Raw genomic sequence first — 22,952 nt, forward strand, 5'->3', positions numbered from 1 at the left:
CCGCCGGGGCCGCCTCAGGCCGCACCGGGCCCGGCCCCCGCCGTCCCCCCGACATCCCCCCGCCACAGCCGGGCCCGGCCCGGCTACCGTGGTGCCAGGCGTACCGGTTTCCCCCGGGGCCGCTGTGCCGGGCCTGTCACCTCCAGGGGCAGCCCGGCTCATCTCCTGGGCCACTCGTCCCTCTGTGGAACCCCCTTCTCTTGCACAGGACGAGTTTACCAAAGAAGGACTGCCCGGCCATACAGAAATACTTATTTTTTAATTAGACGGCCGTAAATGGTAAGCCGTTGACATGGATCCCCTTTCTTTCCCGCACGAAAATCACTAAAACTGCATCGACAAGGCACAGTTTTGAGTTTTCGCACTCCCGATACAAAAAGCATATGAAATGTGTTCAACAAAATGATACACTTCTTTATTTTTTAAAAGATTGTATAAAAACCCGCAAGACTTTCAACATCAAAAATCCTTAACCTAAAAAAATAGCACCAGGGAGAGTTAGAAACCTTTAAAAAGTATTTAAAAGGCATTTCTGAGATCTACCTCTCCTTACAACGTTTTTATAAACACATAGTAAAAGGCAGCTCTTACAGGGAAAAATATTTCAAGGAAGACTTGTCTACTACAATTCTTATCAAGTAAGCTTAATGCCAAGACAATTCTCATTCCTCTTTTATCTTTGTTTACTTTCCCAGAGTCCTCTTTTTTCTCATCTATTTATTTTTCTTTTGATCAGATAGGAAAGGATGTGAGATCTGGAGTATGAAATTAAGAGATGCCGTGGAGTGGAGGTTATGTGTTAGCCCAGTTTGGAAAAATAAAAACCATCAGAGGATCCCAATGCAGAGGATGGCTGTCACCCCTCCGAGGCCCCGCATCAGGCTCCGAACGGGGACTGTGGCTGGAGCTGGGCAGAGCAATTAGTGTTGTGACTCGGGTCCAGGCTGGGCATAAGGATCAGAGGTTGGCGAGGGGTCCGACACCAGCCGGCGCGGCTTCCCGAACCCCTCCAGCACCCGCAGAACCCACTCCGCCACCTTCCCAGTCGGGGATCTGGTGACAAAGGTGGTGAGAGGGTACTACTTGTCCCCATGCACTTGCTGAGCATTGCAGATGCCAGCAGCGACACGCAGGAGACCGCCTGGCTTTCTCCAGCGTTTTCTTAACTAAGGCACGCGGCTGGAACACGCGTCACTGAGAACAAACCCCTATGGGAAGACTTTAAAGAGTAACCTCCGGGCAGGACCAAGGAAAAAAAGCTTTTAAACGTCACCTGTGCTTCCCTTCCTGCCCATTCCCGAGTGTGGCCTTGGGTTGGAGACCGAGAGAAGGTGGTCCTCAGAGCCTGGGGATGGGCACGGGGTGGAAAGCTGCACACAAGAGTGGAAAATGGGAGGCTCGCTCCTCCGGGGAGGCTGCTGTCCTCCACCGCCCATGAGGGCGGTGCAAGGGGGTCCCCGTGTGTCAGAGAGGTAGAAGGAGCCAGGAGAGAAGCTCTCATTTCCCACTGATGCTGTACAACACCTCATGAGACAGCCCAGCCTCTGGTGAAGGGCTGGCCCAACACAAAACACCTTGCACATGCCTAATTTTGAGAAGGCACCCAAGGACTCTGCCAGACCCAGGCAACAGTTTGTAGTGAACAGCAGAGGTAGGGGAGGAAAGAGGGACCGAGGGGGGAACATCACGAATTGTTTCAGTGCATTGAAATGTGCATTGGAGTCAAGAGTCCCCAGGAGACGCCGGCCAGGACAGCAGCCCCGTGGCTACGGAAAACCTGGCAGAGATGGATGGGCTCTGCTGCCCACACACCTGCATCCCCTCGGACGCTGGCCATGGGAACAGAACGCCCAGGACTTCACGGACAGCGAGATAATCACTCTGGAAAAGTTAGGGAGTGGAGGAGGGCGATCAAAAGTGAGCATGGCGGTGGCCACAGGAGCTCCTGGTTTGGGGGTACAGCCCCAGGAGCCCCCCAGGGCGCTGTCCGGCTGGGCACACGAGCACCAGCAGCATCCCACCTCTGTGCACAGTCATGCAGGGGGAGACGGGCACGCAGGGAAGGAGAGGTACAGTACAGCCCCTGCCTGCAGACCCCCAGGACCTGCCCCTGCCCCTGGCACACGCACCCCACCCCAGAGGCAGTGCCTGCAGCGGGGGGATGTGCGCAGCCCCCAGCCGCAGCAGCTTTCCCACCTCGCTGCCGCCGCGGGGTCAGCTCCCCCTGCCCATGGAGAAGGATGGGCGCCGGGTGAGGCCAGTGCTGCGCTCCTGGACCCCACAGCCCCGAGGGCCAGGTGGGATTTTCCCTGCAGGGAAACCCCCTGCACCACAGCTAACGCACTGGCAATACTGCTCGGGTTTGTGACATCGTACATGACATTTGGGGGGCTGTATTTTGAAGACGATATTGACCACTATGCTATCCTTCCTGCCGACACAAACATTCATTTGGGAAATGAATGCTCAGAGAACATTTTCCTTTATGGACACTGGAGCCCAAATCCTCCCTGCTCTGATTACTGTGTAAGCTTTCAAACCACTCAGCAGGATTTTAAACTGTAAGGAAAAGTTTTAGATGCTTTAAAAAGGAAGTAGTGAATATTTGTAAACTACAGCCAAACATGTATAAAACAATATTTCTTTAGTTCTAGCTAGAAAAGTAATTCTATCACCTCACAGTTCAGTTTCAGCTACATTCAGGTCTAGGAATCTCCACATTCTTATGTAATGCCTTAAAGCAGCAATAGACGTTAAACAACAAAATTAAAGTTCATCAAAAAAGTCTTAAAAATAAAAAAGATTTGGTTTCTGTATCCTGCATGTTCAGTGTATGTAACCTGACCAGGGTCCCTTACACCTGCTGCTACAGTTTGGGGATTTTTGGCAGTTGCTTCAAGAGAGGTTTTGTTTGTTTAGGAAAAGCAATAATTCGCTATAGTTCAAGTTTGCCTGCAGCACCCCGGCAGCTGCCTCCACACTTACTGCTCAGCAAGTTGTGACTTTCCAGCTCTAGGCTAAAACGGAATATTTAATGCTCTGGAGGAGACTTCCCATCTCATCAGTTATGCATAGAGCTTCCTGCGCTGGGTAATTAAAGCTCTTTTGTCCATCATTTTCTACGTATCACTGCCGTTAGTCCCTTTAAAGAAAAGTTACCCTGCCAGGTTCTTTGGTTAAAGACATTTCCTCAGCTCTCCCTGCGGGGCCAGGCTGCCTTCCCGCAGCGTGTGGCCGGGGAGGAATGGTGCCGTGGCAGAGTCTGGCGGCCGTGCCCGTCCCTCTCCCGCCACGGCAGCGGAGCTGTGCATCTTTACCAGAGAGACGAGGGACGCTCGGCTTGCTATTCGCAGGCAAAGTAATCCTTGAGCGGGGAAAAGAGGTGCCGGATGACGGGGACGCTCCACGATCTCCCCAGCAGCTTCTGGCGAGCCCCGCGGCCGATGTTGGAGACATCCGTGTAGTGGAGGGGGAAGCCAAAGATCCTGCGGAGCAGAGGCAGAAGAGGGGTGGGGGAGGCTTGGTGGCTGTCCCGCTCCCCCGGGCGCCCACCGGCTGCAGCCAGGACGCAGCATCCCTCTGTCCCATCCCCGCGGCCAGCCCGGGGCTCCCCTAAGCCCCAGCCTGTGTTTTAGTCTTGCTGAGCAGAAGCTTCTCACTGCTAAGAGTCAGTGCTCTCCTCCAGCTCTTTCCCAGAGCGGCAGCAAGCGAACCACGTATCGCCTTCCACCCAAAGCCCTCAGAGCGTTCAGCAAAGGTGACGCAGTCGTTCCTGCTCTGCCCAGAGCCAGAGGCAGACTCACCCCAGGGCAGCAGCAGGCAGCAGCAGAGCAGAGCAGTGCCCGCATCTCCCACGGCCCCGTTCCTGCGGACACAGGTAGCCTGACAAATCATCCCACGCATTATCTGTGCAAGCTTATCTGTACCATACAACCTAACCTGCTTGCAGACGGGGACCAAGTGCCCAGACCCAGCTGCGGACTCGGGATGTGACCCATCCCGGGGGGCGAAGGCAGGAATGAAGGAGCCCTGCGCTGCACCTGCTGGCTCGTGGAAGTCTATACATGGCAAGTATGTGCACGCACCTCTTACCCTGGACATGCCTGTGGGCAGAGAACAGCGAGCTGCCCTGGCTCCGGGGGCTCACAGCACCAGCGCGTTTACAGATACTGAAGTGAAGGCAGCCAAAATTAACCACCAGCAATGCTAAAATTTTCTTTTATGGCTCTGGAGTCCACTAAGCTGCTAAGCTGCAGTGATATACACTGTACTGAAACACCAGTGCCCCTGGGTAGGCCAAAAGATGGACAAGAGATGTTGATGTACACCCTGAGAAGTTGACAGGAAAGCAGCAGCCCTGGGTGGTCACTATCATCTCAGGTTTTGAGTCTTACTGAAATTTGAGAGACATTTTCTCACACCCAGGATGCAGTACAGGGCTCTTGTCTTACCCAAGTGCCCCGATGTGTAGCCCACCAAGTGAAACGCAGCAGGTCTGCCGTGCTTTCCTGAAGTATACAGTGATGTGTTCATCCCACCAATGCCCTCTCCTACATCCACCGACTGCTTTCCTACTGAAATACCAGTCACCTCCACAGATTGCCTGCCTCAAAGACTGGAGCAGAAGTGTCAAATACCAGAGCGTCGCTGCTCCGGACTGTTGTTGGAGGGAGCAGAAGCGCTGCCATCCCGTGAGATGCAGCAGGGTCCCAGCCCACCACCACCAGCACACCCAGCAGGCGATGCCCCTGGGAACACACCCCAGCAGAGCTCAGGTTCCCCAGTTAAAGGGAGATGCTGGCAGGGATTAAGACCCTAGCATGCCGTCTCTATTATAAAATTGGATTAGGAAAATAAAAAGCAAAACAGAAGAGCCATCAATAATCCCTCAGCCGGGAATCAGCACTAGCACTGAATGTGGGGAGTAAAAAGCAAATGCTAAATATCTAAAGACAATAGAAAATTCCTCCTCCCAGCTCTGCATGTCAAGTCTTCATGCAGCCTCTCCTGCTTGGCTGAGGTCAATAGATCACTCTCCAAGGAACCACCAAGTCATTAAGAGGTCGTTCGCCATAAACTCACACCTCTGCCTGCTCCGGTGCATGCCAGACCAGAGCAGGTCCTCCCAGGGCGGGCACAGGAGCCCTTCTCCCCAGGGCAGCACCCCTCCTGAGCCACCTAGAGAGGAGGGAGAGCTTCAGGAGTCTCCTATGGGATGGGCACTCTGCTCCCCAGCACGGTCAAAGCCCTGTAGCAGCCAGAACGGTATCGCCAGCCTTGTTAGCCATTCCTAACAGGGCCGCGCAGTGCCAACCCCCTTTCCCCAGTGCACTCCATAGCTTTTCTTGGTAAAAAAAGCTTTTGGAGGAGCCCTGTGCCCCTGCCATCCTGCCTGCCTCTACTCAGCAAGGCACCTCTGCAAGCATCGCCCCGGGCTATTTCATGGAGATAGCTCTGAGTCATCGCGCTGGGGCTTCCGCCTCCCTACAATCAGATGAAAGTTCAAGTGCCATTTCAAATGGCATGACAGGACAAAGGCTCGGTAATTGCTATTTCACTTTCAAATACCTACATGCCTCTAGCTCTGCTTTAATTAGTTTTAACTCCCAACAAATACTGGCAATTTGAATACAAACAAGCGAAAATATTTAAACCCAGTCTGTGTTTACTGGCTGAGGCGTTCACTGTGAGAAAACTCCGGGTTTTGTTGCTAGGAGTATTTGGTGTGCAGAACTGCTAGTAATTGGATTTTAATCTACTTCAAGTCCTTCTGTTGTGTTCTGCCATGAATTCGGGGTGCTACAAGGTGTGAACAAAGTTTGGAGGAGAGCAGTGTTGCTTTGCCGCAGCAGCCGCCTGCTGTAGCGTGAGCTGCCTGTGCTGCCGCAGCGGGCTGAGCAGCCCCGGCCAAGGCTGCTGCTGAGGTTTATCTCCGGCAAACCCCTGCACGGCACTGACCGGGGCACGGGGCTGCCATACAGCACCCCCACATCAGCCTGGGTCTTAGAGGCCGGTGCACGTGTATCCCCAAGCTAGACACACCACACAGCATCCTGCACAAGCCCTGTCACTCTTCCCTCCACAGGCTTCAGGTCCGGGGTAGGGGATGCTGCTATACTTTTCCCACAGTCTCATCGCTGCTCATTAGCAAGCGCATTATCATGTGCACATCACCGCAGGGAAACTGCAACATATGGGAGCTGCAGCTCTTCGGCTCCCAGGAGCTGGGCTTAGGGCCAAGGAGGAAAGAAGAACCACACAAGCACCACAAAACAGAACAAACAGCAAGAGATTCAAAATGACAGCAAAGGATTACCTGTTCATGCCTGGAAGGTTGCCCCAGAAATAGCGTGCTCGGTGGGCAGCTGATATCTTGATAGCATCAATCATAACTGGGTTACACTGCAGGCCATGAGAGGGGGAAAAATAAAAGTTAGAGGAGGTATGGGCTCAGCCCTCTCCTGCGTGGAAAGCCCTTCTCCACTGCACTGCAGGGACTTCAGTCTTCAGCAAATCTTCTTAAGGATGTAGCCCCAACAAACCCTTGTTCCACACCAGAGCACAGTCTGGTCGGCCACGTGAGCTCCCACGCCATAGCCGTGGCCAGCAGCTAATGAAAATCACAGCATGCTTCAGTGCTGATTTCTCCGGGCCAGGATCAGGACCATCAGCCTCTGGTGGGACTTTTTACACATGGGGGTCCCTGCTGACCCACAGCCCACCTTGGCTACCAGAGAGTCAAAAATCCTTTCCAGTCCCTGACCTCCCTCTCCCTAGAAATAACAGGCATTGCTCTGAACAGATGCTTTCTGCAAGGCTGGCAAAAACCCTCCCCTGGAGAACTAGTGCTTGGGGTTAACCTGCTGAAAGCCAGAGGGGATTCCAGAGCCAAGACTAAAAAGTTGATTCCTGGCGTGTGCATCAGGCCCGGGGTTTTCCAGTGTCGGGGCCATACAAAACCACAGCCAGACCCTCACGGCCTCGGCACACCTTGCACAGCCCAGCAAGGGTCTCCTGCTCCGATGCCTCTCCCAAAGCCGGCAGCAATCCCTACCTCCAGAAACCGAGAAATGTCCCTCTTGTCGTTGACCCTCATGGCCACCATGTTCTCGAACATCCAAAAGAAGGGGCGCTCCTCTCCCGCCTTGGGACGGGCGTAGTTGAGCAGGTGGTAAAATTCGAAGAACAGCCTCCCGGTTCCTTCTACAAGGGAGAAAGCCGGAGCGGCGGGTTGGGACCGGCAAGAGGTTGGGACCAGCTGCAGCATGGGGGGCATGGGTCCGGAGACCTGGCTGCCCTCCCCACCGTGATGGCATGGAGATAAGACAGTGCTTTGCAGATGGATGATTTGCAGCAAAGAGGGGAGCCACCACCAACACAGACTGGGGCTGAACCACTTCCTTGGACTTTAAGGTGGCTCTGCACCCCGGGAACATCCCGGGGGTACCCAGCCCTGCAGAGGCAAAGCAGCCTTACCATACAGCCCCTTCCTGGCTGGATTGACAAGGGAGAGGTCGTTACATGGGCTTCCACCGATCACCAGGTCAAAAGGACCCCACTCCTCAATCTAGAGCGAACAGACAGACCTAGTTAGGAAATGCCATGTAAGTGGGTTTCTCCTCCCTGGCAGGGTGGGGGACAAGCCCGTCCCAGAGCTGGTGAGGTGAGACCCACGCGGCCGTGGTGCCACGTTCCCCAGCCCTCCCGCAGAAGCAGCGCTCACATTTCTCTTGGTTATGTTCCTGACGTCGTGCACGTAGGTGATGTTGCCCTCCTGCCGCGTGGTGCCCACAGCAATGGGGTCTTCGCAGATCTCCGAGGCAATGTACTTCTCCACTTGGATGCCCAAGTCCTTCAGCACCAGGTATCCTGCCAAGGGACAGAGGTCTGAGGTTGCACTGCTCTCTTTAGTCTCCCAGTCTCCTTCGTCAGCACAGAAGCTCGATGTGGCGACTCTTGCATGTCCTAGGTGGGTGCAGTCACACAGGACTTCTGGAGGAGCAAACTATTTTTCTGACCCATTCCTCCAGGCAGGTTTGCTCCCAGAAAGCAGAACTCCAGAGCTGAGTGAACTGAGTCAAACCAGTTGCCTTCAGGCACTTCTTCACCAGAGGCCAGGTTGCCAGCACTCCCACAGCTCTTGCTTCTCAGTGAACCCAGCCACCCGAGATGGCACTTGGTGCAGCATGCCCTCCCTCCACCTCTCCACCCCTCCATCCTCCACAGCCCCATCCAGCAGAAAGGGGAGTCCCTGCCCTCATTCCCTTCTGACGGGGATCCCCCTGCCCCTCATCCCCTTCTCCCCACCAAGCTTTCAGAGACAGGTTTGAGGCCATGAAACTATTCATCCCTGACATCCAGTGCTGCAAGCCACCAGGACAGTGTTCTTCCAGTGCCTCACCTGTTGCTATGCCATCAAATAAAGAGAGCACTCGAATGGGTCTCCTCTTCGCTGGTGGGACCGTTGGGTAGATTTTGGGTGCAGCCTGCAATGAAAGGACAGCAATGAAGCCCCAGCTCTGGGCAGTGCTGCGATGCTCTGAGGCCAAACCTTGGCTCTAAAGGCATCGCCTCCACCTTCAGGGGAGCATCTGCAGGGCCAAGAGCCCAGCACCCGTGGAGAGGGTAGATGAGCAAGACCAAGGCAGAGGGCCAAAGAATTTTGAGCCGTTCACCCTGCCCTCTGCAGCCTTCTCCTCCAACGCCCAGCGCGCTGGGCTCGCCTGCCCGCAGCCCTTACGTATTCCTGTCCCTTGTCACTGGTGAAGAAGTCCTGCAGACGGGTGTTCCAGTCCTGCCGGCGCTGCAGCACCCCGTAGCTCCTCTGGGGCTGGCACATGTAGCAGTTCCAGGGCTCCTGCTCTTTTGCCTTGGCTGACGTCCCTCGCCCCACCAGCACCTCCAGACACTCCACACAGAAGCACCTGCCCAAACCACAACACCTCATGCCCATCACCTCCAGAAACCCCTCTGGGTCACCCCAGCCTCTCCTGCACTCTCCCCTGCCATGCACCAGAGCCCCCACCCCACTTTGCAGGATGTTTTTCTATGCAGTATCCTCGTTTTTTAGGCTGCTAACACAAGCTGGTGACCCAGGCGCAGGTAAAGCTCCTGCCATCCTCCCCAGGGCTTATTCAGGTGCAGAGTGGCTCAGCGGGGATGGGTGGGCTGTGCTGGGATGTGCTGTGTGTCGACCAAACGGGTGCCAGTGCAGTGCCCTGCCCAGGCTCACGCACAACCCTGCTTGCTTGCAGCTCCCCAGGAGCTCTGCTGCGAGCTCAGCCGGAGGAGCAGAGACGGGGCCCACCTGCAGCAGCTGGCGTTGCTGCAGAGCAGCAGCTCCTTGCCTTCGCAGCAGACAGTGCAGTAAGACTGGTAGCCGTCCTCGTCGTACATGTAGAAGAGCTCCAGGAATCTATCCTAGCAAAAGGACAGCCGGGAGGAGAGAGGGACAGAGGATCAGGATCTGTGCTCAGAGGGTGAAGAGAGAACACAGCTTTGCTCCGTCCGCGGTGCGTGCTGAGACCTCGGAGGCGCACATCCTCAGTGCTTCAAGTGGAGAGAACATGCCGAGGGACAGCCCCATGGTGGATGCGGCATGGCCAGGATCTGCCACAGTCAGTCACCCCTCCTGTCCCAACAAGGGCTGGACTCTGCTCCCCATCCTCCGGCCCCAGGCTCCCGCTCAGTCCCGGCACGGCGGCACTTACCCTGCAGGTCTGGCAGAGGCCCCCCTCAAACAGCGGATGAAAGGTGGCCGGGTTTCTCCTCCCGCAGGACAAACAGCTGTCTGTGTGACAGAGAGAGCTCCGCTCACCCCGGGGTAGGGAGCTCCATGCAGGAGTGCGGACCCTGCACCTCCACCCCACCGCGGGCTGCAGAGGCTGGAGCCTCTCGCCTGAACTGCCTGCAGGTCCAGATGCAGCTGTGGCTCCCCCAGGAACAGGCCCCCGCCTGTCCCCCTCCATGCCAAGGGAGGCCCAGCAACCTGCAATCACAGCACCTTCCCCCTTTCTGCACGGTGCCGTTAAAAAGGGACCCGCGATCTTTGCCTAGTGCTGGCTGCAAGCACCTGCATCAGCCCCACACCTTTTCCCAAGAGAGGTAGGGCAATCGATTACCTTCGAGACTCCCGCTGTTGTTCGTAACTTCGGAAACCATTTGCTCTTTATAAAATTTAAAAAAAAAGAGAGAGATTTATCATTCCTTATGTAACAAACTGTAAATGCACTCTACTTACAGATGCCTTATTTCTTGCATTAAAACTGCTACAGCTTTGCTGAGCATTGCACAGAGAGGGCAGGCCATGGGCATATTTTGGTGCAAAACCCATGTCCTTTCACTGCTGGAGATATTAGAGCTAAAGCTCAAAGTAGCAACACACAGATCATTTCCAAGCTGAGCAATTAATGGAGCCCAGCTTGTGGCACCATGTCTGGCAGTTGGGTTTGCTGGTGTCTCGTAAGGCACAAGTGAGCAACAGGAGACCACAAAAGCTTTTGCCTTCAGAAACCAAGCTCACGGCTCCTGGGGAAGAGCCGAGCCCTTTCCCAGAAGTTTCCCGGTGCTTTTCAGGATGCACAGCCCAGGCCACGCTGCTCCCCGGCTCTCACCGCCGGTTACCTCGGGTCTGGTCCTCTTCCACTCGCTGCTCCTTGCTGTTGTTACAGGGGTTGGTCTTCAGCCTCTTGGTGGGGGGGCACTGCTCAAGGGACAGCACCTCCTCCGTCCCGTTCCTCAGGGCCCCGTTCTCTGCAAGGGAAAGGTGGCTCCCTGGGGACAAGCCTCCGGTCCCGGGAGCTCCCCAGGGCACGGGGGGACATCTCCTGCTGATCCCTGCCAGGTCCCACCCCAGCCAAAAGCAAAGCCCCTCCTGACCACCCGGGCTCCCCACGCATGGCTCGAGCCTCAGCCAGGTCATTGACTCCCAGGAGCAATGGCTTTGAGGGTGCTTTACTCTGGCTGTTTGCAGTGCTGCTGGGGGGGACCCCAGTGAGGAGCGAGGAGCCCCAGGGCCACCTCGGGACCGGGCCAGCACGGCTGCGGCAGAGGGCAAGCAGCCTCGGCCAGGGCTGGCCGCAGCGGCTGGGCACCGGTGGCCGCTGCCCACACCAGCCCCACGTCCAGCTCCTGCCACCACCTCACCTGAGGCTTTGGGTGGTCTCAGTCCCTTGAAGCCCAAGGGTTTGAAGCCGGTGAGCGCCCAATCGATCATGGGCTTCAGCTGCTCCTCCAGGGACTCCCCGGGGGCGGCTGCAAACGTCTTCCCCGACCGGCTCCGGGCAACCTGCCGAGAAAAAGAGGGACGGCGTGGGCCAGGGTGACCGGGGCTGGTCCCCGACCGGGGAGCAGCCCGGCTGCAGCGTGCGCGGCCCACGTGCCGGCCACGGCCGCGGTCCCAGGCCCCCCTCCCCACCATGCACACACGCGCGCAGGGCTCGGCATCCCGGCGCAGCGGCAGCTGCCGGATTCCGGCGCTGGGTGTGCCCTCGGCCACACTCCTGTGCCTCCCCTCCCTGCAATGAGCCCGTCTGTCCTCCGCCAGCCCCAACCTAGCTGGGAGCAGGGACAGCCGAGCCCCAGCTCTTGCCCAGACTCTGCTCCCTGGCAAGCAACAGAAAGCAAAGAAAAGGCAGAAGAAGAAGAGGTGCCTGTGGGTTTGCAGCACCGCAACCCGGAGCATGGTGCATCCCCTGGATGGGGATCAGACCCACGGGGTGCTCAGTGCCAGCCCAGACTGCAAAGGGCATCAGGCACCAGCCCAGGACACCTCCTGCCAGTGTGACACCGCCTTGCAACCCCGATGCTGCCGCGCGTCAGAGACCCCGGCCCCGGGGATTTCTGGAGCAGCGAGACCCTGGAGCAGCAGCAGTTACTCCCGAATCCCCCGGGATAAGCACAGTTTGGCCCCACAGCTGCACTTGGAAATAGTCCCAGCAGAGAAAAGTGGGTTTTCCTACAGACATCTGTCCACATCACCCCAGCAGATGGGGGAAAGATTAATTCTGGATTGTTGCGGGAGCTCCCTCACTGATCGCTCTCAAGGTGATTCACAGGCATTATCCAGATGCAAAGCAGAGCAACGTGCAGGGGCAGAGCCGCGAAGCCCCGGCCCCAACCACCTCCCCACACACTGCCCGAGCTCTGCAGGCGCCTGGGCTGCATCCCTCATCTCTCCCTGCCCCCCCCCCCCCCCCCGCAGAGGCCGGCCGCTTCACTTGGCACCTTATCCATCCAACCCCAGCTCTGCTCCGCGGTTACCTCCAGGGCATGGTATATGGCTCGTCGGTAGGAGACCAGCTTATTAAACGTGGAAGAATTGAAATGCTGCCTAAAGGCCATCAGTCCCACCAGCTTGTCTGCAGAAACCTGGGAGAGAGCGACAAAAGCTTACCAGCAGGCACGGGCATGCCTCGCTTCGGCCACGTCCCCCACGGCACCATGACCCCGCGCCGCAGACCCGGCCCCGCAGCACAGCGGTTCCCAGCACGGCTCTCACGCTGCAGCCGAGGGTGCTGGGCTGCGGCCGTATCACGCCGCTGGGGCTTTGCACCGTGCAGCCGCGCGAGGAAGGCCAGCGGCAGCGTTGCAGAGGGCGACCAGCGGCAGAGGGAGGAGGGCAGAGGCGGTGGCATTGCACTCATGACTAGGACCACTGCGCTCATGACTAGAACCATTGCATTCGTGACTAGGACGGGCGTTTTGCACCCTCTGCTGGCACCACTCCTCTGCCGGCACGGCACAGCACTTCCCTCCCTCTTGCCTGCAGCCCAGGGGAGGCACGGGACGGCCAAGGGGTGATGGGGCTCCGGGAGGGCATCCCTCACCAGGCAGGGAGCGATGGGGGCAGCCCTAGAGACCAGGGCTTGGACAAAACCCTGCGAAGGGGCCGGGCAGACGTCCCCATCGCTGGATCCTGTCACCAACTTACGGTGACATAAGGATAGTTATAGACGGTGACATAAGGATAGTTATAGTTAGTTATAGACGTGGGAGCCATGAGAGCATGCCAGAGCCTGACTATGCTAAACACCGGGGTCCCTGCCCAGGGAGGCTGCAGCGGGGCGCACACGCACCCCAAAGGCAGCCCCAGGAATGGGACAGGCGGCAGAAATGCGCAGGGCAGGGGATTCCAGCCTGGGCGAAGCCGGGCGCAGGCAGGGGCAGGCAGCAGGCTTACCTCGGAGAACTTCCCGTCTCCGAACCACTGCACCCACCGCATGCCCGAGACAGCCTGGCGCTTGGCCGTGGCTCTGTAGGAGACGACGATCGCAGGCCACCAGGAGAAACCTTTGATCTTTCCCCAGACGAGCTCCCCAATTCCAAATTCCTTCCCGTCCTGAAAGCAAAAGAGGCCAATACAGATCAGCCAAAAGCACGCAGCCCCCATTTTATCCGAGCAGCTCTGGAGGAGAGCCCTGGAGCGTGGGGGAACAGCCACGGAGCACCCTGCAGAGCCGCTCCGCCACGCGTGTCACCCGCTGGAGTCAAGTCACATGCGTGGACCTCTGCGCAATGATCTCCAAAAGCTGCACCCCCCTCCCTCAAAAAAATGGCACAACACAGCCCCGGCAGCGCTGGCTCCCAGCCCTGCACCACGCCGGAGCTCGGCGGGAAGGTCTGCGCATTGCCAGCCCCACGCCAAGCCCAGCGCCTGGCACGCACGGCGCGGTGCGTGCTCTGTCCTGCACAGCCCTCCTGGCACCGGCGCTCGTGCGTGCCCACTCCTGCCTGCCCTCCCGGGGTCTCTGCAAATACCGGGATGCCTTTTTCTGCACCCACACAAACCAGCAGCTAGGAAGCTCCAGCTGTCGCAGAAGGGCTGGCTTGCAGCAGTCCCGGGGATGGGAACGGGCAAGACGGGCGAGCAGCCGCCCCAGGGAGCGCAGGCAGGCTCTCCTGATCCCCTCGCCCATCGCAGCCACGTTTGCTTGGGAGAACTTGGCTCACTGCGCGCTGCTGCCGAGCCTCGAGGCCCGGCCCAGGCCGAGGGATGTGGAAAAGCACAGCCGGGGATGCTACGTGCCCTGCCTGCCACAGGGAGGACTTTGCACCGAGGTTGCTCCCCAAGCAGATGGGGTTGCTCCTTGGCACAACCTTCACAGGGCTCGCGGCTCAGCTCGTCTGGCTGCACCCCAGGGAGAGGGCGCCCACCCTCCTCTTGTTCCCACAGGGCAGAGCAAAAACAGAGAGAAGAAAAAGAAAAGCTGGGAATTTTGGCGTGACCACGCCAAGGGCCGCCAACAGGCAAGCCTGACGGGGGCCACGCCGGCACGGTGCTGTGCCTGGGGAGGGATCTCGCGCAGGAGCAGTCACCTCAGCCTGCAGAGCCCTCCTTCCCAGCTTTGTTCTGCAATTAGGCACCTAATTATGCAGCAAGATGCAATTGCCCAGTTCCTGCAAGTCTCGGGCCCTGCCCTGCCGCCCGCAGGCACTGAATCACTCTCTGCAGCTCCAGCAGCTTCGTTTCTCTCCAGCATCCCCCGACAGAAACATTTTTTGCACATGCAACTGCCTGTCTCGGCAGGGCACGGCACGGCTGCCAGCTCGGCGTGTGCCGCGCACGTGTCTCTCGGGGGCCCTTGGAGGTTTTGCAGCCCCACGCGTGTCACAGGAGATGGCTCGGCAGGGCTGGTCCCTGCACAGCACCGACCCTGCTGCTGCCCGACGGACGGGGACAGCCCAGCACCATCACACACTGGACACGCAGGGAAGGGCAGGCAGGGAAGAGGAGGCAGGAGAAGCAGCAGTGAGGTTTCCAGAAGGTCCCCTTGCTTGCAGGCTTGAGACAAGCCAGGAAGGCTTGTCCTCACCCCGCACCGTCCCGGGCACAGGATCTCAGTGCAGGAGCAGAGTTTGGCCCCTCCGTACCTGGTACTCCAGTGCCATCCCCACGTCTCTGCTCTCCGGCTCCTCGGCCCCCAGCTCGGTGGAGCCGTTCTGGCCCTCCTGGGAGCTGCTGCCGGAGAGCGTGCTGCTGCTGCGGGACGAGTCCCGGGAGTCCTCCTCCGTCAGGTCGATGGTGGTCATGGGGATGGACACGGCCGAGCGCCGCTTGGAGCTCTGCGGAGCAGAGGGAGCGGAGCGTTAGTGTGGCAGGGAGAGGGAGAGGGGCAGGGGAGAGCAGAGACCTGCCCCACGTCACCCCCAGCCCCACAGCCGGGGATTGGAGAGCGGAGAGAGGGAGCCAGGGAGCAGGGACACTGCCGCAGCCGGGAACGGAGGGGAGAGCCCAGGGCTGGGGTGTCTGAGGGAGAACTGCTCCGCTTTTGCTTGCAAGACACACAGAAAACAGTGCACCGCTTGCTCTCTTCCCTTTTGCTCTCCCCAGTTCATCCCAGGGTGTTCAAAGCACCCAGTTAGTTCACAGCAGGGGCAAGCAACAGCACACACCCCCCACAACTCTCACAGGGGAAACTGAGGCACAGAGAGGCTGCAACATGTCTGAAGCCACTTGGCCAGGGCACAGCAGAAGTGCAGATCTCCGGAGCTCCAGGGAAGCCCTGGCCCCACGCAGACCCTCACCCGCAGGGGAGCTGGCAGGTCCCTGAGAGTCTCCACGCTGTTTGTTTCCTTGATCTTCATCTCGTGCCGGGTCTGCCCTGCCTGGAAGATGAGGCGGACGGGGGGCTTCTGCCTGAGGCTGCTCTCCCAACCAGCGCTGCCCCTGGGCCGCACCTGCAACCAGAAGAGAGAGGTGCCGTGGCACGGACGCCTTCCCCACGCCAGCGGCATGTGGGGACAGGGACAGCCCGTGCTCCTCAGGGCTGGGCACCGGCAGCGCCGGAGCCCTGGGGATGGGGACACGGGGACGGCAAGCGGAGCGCGGACGGCTGCGGGAAGCACCTCGGGCTGAGCCCCTTGGTGCGACCACGCACTTCACAGCATCTCTGCTGGGCTGCACAGCCGTGCTCAGGTGCACCCACTGCTGCAGCCCCCAGCACCCACCAGCAGCTGCTTACATCAACTTTTGTTTCCAGCTGTCACGTGCATCCTCGACTATACCCTCCTATACCGTCCCTCCTCGCAGCTACAGCCACAGCGGTGCGACCGAGAGCAGCGGGAGCCAGCAGCCGGCAGGACCGGCCACCGGGAGAGCCGCAGGCCCCGGCAGAGCAGCCGTCCCAGGCATGGCACCCCGCTCACACACGCGTGGGTGCTCTCACACAGGTGTGGGTGCACTCCCTCCCACAGCCCAGCCCTGCGAAGGCACCCAGGGCAGCCTTTCCCCTGCGGTTTCAGCAGCCGCAGTTTACAAACAGTCTAACCCAGGCATGTTTCCTGCATCCGGCATAACAGAGTTTCAAAATGAAATGAGATTTTGCAAGTGAAGAGCCCCTGAACCAGACATAGTGGGAAAGCAGAATTTTCACCACAGTTGGATTTATGGCTCTTTTTTTTGGAAGCTGCCTCATCACAGGCAGATCTCCAACCTTGGGGTTTTATTTCAAAGTCAAAACAATAAAGCCAGAAGGCAAAAATGCTTCCAGACCCTGGAGGTCTGTCAACCTAGTCAACAAAAAAGGCTGGGGGGGGGGGGCGGGGCGTGGAGCAAAACTGGGATCCAGCCCCAAAGCAGCTAAAAGCAGGCCACCCTAAGAGTGGGAGACGCAAGATGCTTCACTTCATCAATATGGTCAAGACTTTTTAAAGAAAATATCAGCATAATAATTATGAGACTGCTGCAACACGTAGTGGGCATTGCTGCATCACGCACCACACCCTCCTGCTGCTGCTGACGTAACGTAAATCAGGAATTGAAAAATGAAAACAAATATTATGCTTGTAAATGAATATTGCATCTGCCATTGGGCCGCTCCCCCGGCACCGAGTGCGAGAGCCGCCCTGGCAGGGAACAGGCGAGGGTCGCGGGCACCAGCTGCCCCCCGCAGACAGCCCAAAAAGCCCCTGGGCAGCAAGGTCTTAGAGCAGCCTTGGCAAGCACTTACCTCCTGTGCCCCCGTGAGAGCGAGCGGCCAGGACAGGTCCTCCTTGGAGAGCTCTCCCTTGCTCGCCTTCTTGTTGTTCTTCAGGGACGGCAGCCCCAGGCCCCCAGCATCTGCGCAGGGACAAGGCAGAGCAGCCTCAGGCTCCGTGAGCTGTCCTGGCCGTGCCCCCGCACGCCTCCACCCGTGACTGCTCCGAGCAGCAAGGCGTGATTTGAGGAGACCGAAACCTCATCTTGGAGAAATGTGGCCGAGAGCAGAAGACAAGCGATGTCCCCGAGGCTCCCCATCATGGTACTGCTGACACTGGCAGTCCCAGATCACCCACCTGCCCCCAAAACTGGGAGCGACTCCAATAGCAAGCGTGGGGACCTTCTTATACACTTTTTCGTTCCCGAAAGCGCAGAGGCATAAGGAAACCATACGCCTGCTATTCAGGGCTTGCCACCAGTTCCTTTACAGCAGGACCTCGCGAACCCCAGAGGTGGGATTTGGGAACCACGACCAGCGTATCCCAGGAGCTGTGACACAGCCCCTCGGGCTGGCAGAGCTCCTCAGGTGGGGGGGGCTCCCCACCTCCCTCGTTCCCAGGGGGTTAAACCATCAAAGTACAGAGCCAGCGTCCTAGCATGGCACCCATCTCTACAACCGCTTCTGTCGCCATGACCTGGATGTGCCGCCAAAAAGCAGAAACCCAGCGGAGTCACAGAGGGACCCTGGCCACGGTCACGATGCTGCAGCCCCCCCGGCAAGCCCTCAGGACAGTGGCTGGGAGACCCCTGGCCCCCTGCACCCCTGTGCATCCTGGGCATGGCACATCGGGCACGGCGCAGAAAGACTCACCTGGAGTGCTGGGCTTCCCGTTCGCCTCCAGGAGAAGGGCGGGTTCGTCGTTAGGAGGATCGGTGCAGTCCCCGTTGATGAGGATCAGCTCTGCCCTGCAGTCTGCCTCATCCCGGCCGTGGCTCTTGTCCTTTTTCATGGTCGCCTGTGGAACCAGAGTGGAAAGGAAATTTAGCGATGCAGAAAGCCCCAGGGAAGGCAAAGCAGACAGCGTAAGCCCTTCAAGCCAGCCACAACTTCTCCTGCCCTTAGCAAAGGGGTCTGACTGGAGACGCATGTGGAGTGGTACTGGGAGCTAACGGGGACCTGGACAAAACCTCCCCACAAACGCTGTGGCCCTGAAGATCCACCAGCTCCAGCCAACGAGAGGCCCCAGACACAACCTGCTTGTCCTTGGGGAAGCACCAGGGCTTTTCTCCAGGGCTGCGCTGGCCCAGCCCTGCCATCCGTACGCCGTGGAGCGCTCCGGGGCTCGGCGCTGCCCATCCCGGGCTGGCTCTGCCGGCACGCTCCCGGCCTCGGCTCGAGAGCCTGTCCAGAGGGGAGCTGCCCTTCGCAGCCACCCTGCAGAAACCGGGGGACATCCCACCCCCCCCCCCAGCACCAGCCTGACCGTGCTCTGGCTGCCCAGCACGCCCAGCACACCCGGCAGTGGGTGGGCTGTTACAGCAGCAGCGGGACACGGCAGACAGCTCGCCACGGGGGGCAAAGTCCTGGCGCCTGCAGTGAGTTTAACTCTCCCAAAGGGAGAAAACTCCTCCTGCCCCCCGGTCCCCCCACCCCTCCCGGCCTTGGCTCCCCCTTCCACACCGGGGCGAAGGGGCAGGGCAGGGGTCTGTGCTGGCAACGCTCAGGGACCACCACCCCCTGCCCCGGGGGGGCCAGAGGAAGCGAGTGCCGGCGTCCCCCCGCCCCGGGAGCTGCTGCTGCTGCGCAGATAAAGCCCGGCCAGGCGTCCCCCCCGGGAGAGGTGGGGCAGACCTTGCCTGCGCCCAGATGCCTCTGCCTTCCCTCGGGTGCCCTCCCTGGATCCTGTTTTCGGAAGTGGAAGCTCCCAGACTCTCCCAGAGGCACCCGGGACTACGCTAACGAAGCTGCCTCATTGCTGGGCTATGGATCTGTGCTGCAACTTGCCCCTTTGCCAGCGCAGTCATTTCAGGAGCACGTTAACTCAGCTCAGCGAGCTAAGGAGCAAGCAGGGCTTTACCCACCTAAGGCCCTGCTAGGAAGCAAAAGCAACCCCCGCCCCAGCCCCAAAGAGACCCCGCGCTCCAGCCCCGCCGTCCCCTCCCCGGCGCTCTCGCTCAGCATCGCCTCCAACTGCTTCCCTAACAATTGAGATTTCTGCTTTGAGATCATCTGTCAGCACCTCTGACAAACAAAGACCAGTCGGGATTTGATGTTTCGGATGCCGAGGGCAGCGTTAAAACCCTGGTAACATCCAAACACGAAGGAAAACAGGTGTCCGGTGCCCACCTCCGCAGGCAGAGCCCCTGGGTGCACGTCCTGCCTTCCCCCCACCCCCAGACATGTCTGCTCAACAAAGGGACGAGAAGGAGAGGAATGGCACCAGAGGGAGTCTAAAGCTGCATAAATCCCTACAGCTGTGTGCAGAAATCCCACTGCTGCAGCACATCTGCTCCCAGACCCGACGAACAATTCCTGGGAGCTGCCCAGACTCGCCGGGCTGCCCCCGGCCCGGGCGGCCGGTCCCACACACCAGCCCCACGCACGCCAGCCCCGGATGCTCTCGGATGCAGCAATACGCCCCGGTGCAGCACAGCCCCGTCAGCTCCTCCAGGGTCTGCTCCCCCTCCCCAGCCTGTGATGCTGCAGAACGGCAGCAATCGCAGCCAGCAGCGATGCTGCCACAAAAAATAGCAAATCTCACCAAAAAAATAGTGAATCTCACTTGCAAATCCATAGGTGTGAGAGGATATGCTGCTCTCTTAGCATGAGGGTGACCCAGAGAAGAGGCTGGGGACAGGGAGATGGGGCAGCGTGAGGCTAGTAAGATCCAGGGAGAACAGGAGCAGGCACGGCCACCTCCCAGCCCTGCAAAACATCTGCACCCTCAAAACCCTGCCAGGACCTTCAGAGGACCTTTGCATTCGGTCCTTCGTCAGGAGAGCCTGTTTGGGAGCCTCAGAGAGGAGCCTGAGCCCAGAAGGTTCAAACTTGCACCTCAAAATGGCTTTTCCTTTCCCAGCCCCAGGGTTACCCCATGCCCGGCACGGCCAGCCCGCAACAGGCAATCGGACGAGCGTGTCCTGGCCAGTTCTGTGCTGGGGAGGCAGAGGGGGGTGACACAGTGGCCAGGTCTCCCCAGGATACACAGCCAGGACTGAGCACCCGATGTGCCACACTCAGCTTTGCCACGTGCGCAGGGAGCTCCGACATCGTCTTTGTTCCAGTTATAAAGTGGGAAAAAAGAGTTATCACTTTGGAAGGAACTGCTCCCTGGCAGAGCTGGAGAGCACACGCCACAGCTCCGCCGGTCCGTGGGACCTGGCCACAGGCACTGGCGTAAGCACAGCGTTTCAGCTCACTGGGTGCAGGCAGGGCCTGCAGCGTACGTGCAGGAGCAAGCAGCGGATACGCAGGAGCATACGCACCGCTTGCTCCACGCACTCCTCCAGCTGCACCACCCGAGATCACTCGAGGACGTCCCGTCACCATCCTCTGATATGCAAGCAGGAGAGGGAACATCACACCACGACCCAAACTACAAAGCAAGTTAAAGTCTCGCTTTCCCAAAAACCTACACCTAGGCAGCGGGACTGCAATTCGCATCCCTTCTCCTACGGCCGCTGCCTTTTGCGCCAAACAATGAGGCCGCACGCCCGAGAGCGTCCTGCCTGCTGAAGAGGGCCGTCCGGCCCACCGCCCCTCCGACCACCGAGGATCTCTCGCAGGAGCGACCATCCTCGCAAGCCTCACCACCTCCTGCTCGGGAGGAAGGCTCGGCTCTTTGTCCTCGCCTCCCCTCGCAGAAACGCACACCAACATGTGCACACAGGGCATTACGAAAATAATAAGAAACAGAGCACTCCCCTCACATGTTCTGTCTCACGGGAGGAGGAGAAAAACAGCACCGCAGTGTTTGCATTGCTTAATGCACTGCAAACATACAGGCGCGCGCGCTGCAGCCATACGCTTCGTACAAGAACCCACGAAGAAGAAAATAATGCAGGATTCCAGCTCCGATGCTCAAAGCTCCCCAAGAGACGGGTGCTAGCGGCAGCCCCGACACTGCCTGGTGACCAGGACGTGCCCTACAGCGATACCCCACCGAGACAATGAACCCGCTGACTCCGGATCCCGCCCTAGTTTTGCAATACCAGTTTCTTTAAGGTTTGCCAAACTGGTTAAAGACCGTGCCACAATATTTAACTGCTTAGAGAGACTCCCGGTCCCTGCCCGGCGGAGCTCGCCGGCTGCCCCAGAGCGAGCAGAGCAGAGCGGCTGCGCTCACCTGCGAGGTGTCCCGGCAGGGTCCTGCCTCCGGACCCCGCTGCCCCCGGGCCCGGGGCTGCTCCCCCAGCCTGGCTCGGGCTGGTTTCAGTTTTCCTTCTTGAGAAAACAGGCTGGCCCTTATCAGGTGCGTTTCCCCAGTAGGTGGAGAGATTGCAGGGGAGACAGCCGGACTTTGCCTCCAGACAGGGGCATGCATATCAAAAGGCTGGAGGGAAGCGTTTTACATGATGGCTGGGATGGCAGCCATCACCCAAGCCCTGTTTGAATAACAAAAAGAAATAAAGGACCCCAATGGCCGGGGCTCGCTCCCTCCAGGCTGGCTCTGGGCTATCGCGCACACAAATGGCCTTTAACTCTCCCCAAACTGAACATTTCCCTCTAATCCTGGGAAGAAAAGAGTTGCTGGGTTGGCAGTTTAGTAAGAAAGGGAGCCCATTTTGGCAGATATGCTCATTAAGAAGGGCAGGCTCTCCCCTCCCCTGCCCGTTTCCTGTGCCTGGCCCCTCTCCGGCTCTCGCCGCGCTCCCGCGCTCCGGCACTTCCCTCCATTTTCCCCCCGTTTCCTCTCCTGCCCCGCTCCGCTCCCCCGCCGGACCGCAGCAGCCCTTTGCGGCCACCCCCAGGCTCCGGCACGTCGCCCGCTGCCTTTCAGCAAAGCTCGGTTGAAAGAAAAGAAACAAAAAACAAACCGGCCCCTCCTCTCCCAGTGAAGACCAGGCCTGAGAAGTCTCCTGGGCAGCCACCATCACAGCCAGCCGCTGCTCCAGCCGCTCTAGGCTCTTTACCATGCTCATCTCGGTCACGTCCCGCTGAGACGAGCCACGCTGGCTCTCCCGAGCCCCCTGCCCAGGGACGTGCCCGCCGTGGAGCAGGCGGCCGGGCCGGTGCTGCCTGCGGGCAGGGCTGGGGGCTGCGGGGGCTCCGCCGTCGCGCAGGTGGGTCTCGCTCAGCGGTGGCGGGTCCTCCGTCCGGAGCGGTTACCGCTTCATCTTTCCCCTGCACAAGAGGACAGAAAGCCATGACGATTGACACCTGGCTGTCCCCATCTCCCCCCGCCTGGCCCCGTACAGCGGGGCGCAAGCCTCCAGCCCTCCCCAGAGCCGGGGGCCGGGACACGCTGGCTTATCGCCCCTCGTCTCATTACAAACGAGGAAACGGGAGACAGAGGCAGAAAAGGCAAGTCCTGCTGGAGGGGCAGCACGTTCCAGCCCCCTGGCTCCTTCTCCTGCCCCCTTCCTTTCCGAGGGAGGTCGGTGCAGCACACCGGCGAGAGCCCCAGGACCGGCGCTCGCCCCGGGTGTCCACCCGCTGCCGCTCCTCTCCCCCGGACTCCTGGGACTTCAGCCCCCCGGTGGGGCCGCTCCGGAGGTCATTTCTCTTTCTGCGATGCTCTCCCTCCCCTGCCTCTCCCTCCACCGGAGCTTCTCCCCGGGCTCGGGAGGAGGAGGAGGATGCCGGCAGAGCTCCCCCCGGGTCGGTACCTGCCGGCTGGGCCGGTGCCTGGCAGCTGAGCGCGCCCCGGCTCCGGCCGCCCCCTCCCCTCGGTCCCCAGCCCCGGGGAGACTTCGCGCCCGAGGCGCCGGCCGGGAGCTGCTTTCCTGCGAAGAGAGAAAAAGCAAGAGGCACTGACAGATCCCCGACCCCAGAACCGAAAACAAAGGTGTTCAGCCCCGGCAGCGCTGCCGC

The 22,952-nt window shown here is 59.4% G+C and overlaps 1 protein-coding gene across 2 annotated transcripts; it reads right to left on the reverse strand.

Moving 5' to 3' along the window:
* Nucleotides 1-240: 240 nt before the first annotated feature.
* DNMT3B (DNA methyltransferase 3 beta) lies at nt 241-22,464 on the reverse strand. 2 transcript variants are annotated; one of them, XM_030008676.2, is made up of 19 exons: nt 21,956-22,464; nt 17,790-17,934; nt 16,950-17,059; nt 15,526-15,678; nt 14,872-15,063; nt 13,181-13,339; nt 12,262-12,369; nt 11,146-11,287; nt 10,624-10,752; nt 10,122-10,166; nt 9,711-9,790; nt 9,308-9,420; nt 8,741-8,924; nt 8,402-8,486; nt 7,724-7,965; nt 7,477-7,567; nt 7,055-7,203; nt 6,317-6,402; nt 241-3,485 (listed from the first exon to the last, which is right to left on the reverse strand). In XM_030008676.2, exons 1-19 carry the CDS (start codon nt 22,058-22,060, stop codon nt 3,344-3,346), a joined length of 2,460 nt encoding a protein of 819 aa, XP_029864536.1. In that variant the 5' UTR covers nt 22,061-22,464; the 3' UTR covers nt 241-3,343. The 2 variants fall into 2 exon arrangements, with proteins under 2 accessions (XP_029864536.1, XP_029864537.1); XM_030008677.2 differs by having other exon boundaries at nt 7,724-7,869; nt 21,956-22,461.
* Nucleotides 22,465-22,952: the final 488 nt, after the last annotated feature.

Source organism: Aquila chrysaetos, chromosome 3 (assembly GCF_900496995.4).
Source record: "Aquila chrysaetos chrysaetos chromosome 3, bAquChr1.4, whole genome shotgun sequence".
Classification (NCBI taxonomy): Eukaryota; Metazoa; Chordata; class Aves; order Accipitriformes; family Accipitridae; genus Aquila; species Aquila chrysaetos.

Coding starts and splice junctions, on each gene's coding strand:
- DNMT3B (XM_030008676.2), bottom strand. CDS start 22,060: ATGAGCATGGTAAAGAGCCTAGAGCGGCTGGAGCAGCGGCTGGCTGTG. Junction 8,925..9,307: donor AGCAACGCCAGCTGCTGCAG/GTGGGCCCCGTC, acceptor TGGTTTGGGCAG/GTGCTTCTGTGTGGAGTGTC. Junction 7,966..8,401: donor ATTTGATGGCATAGCAACAG/GTGAGGCACTGG, acceptor GCACCCACCTAG/GACATGCAAGAGTCGCCACA.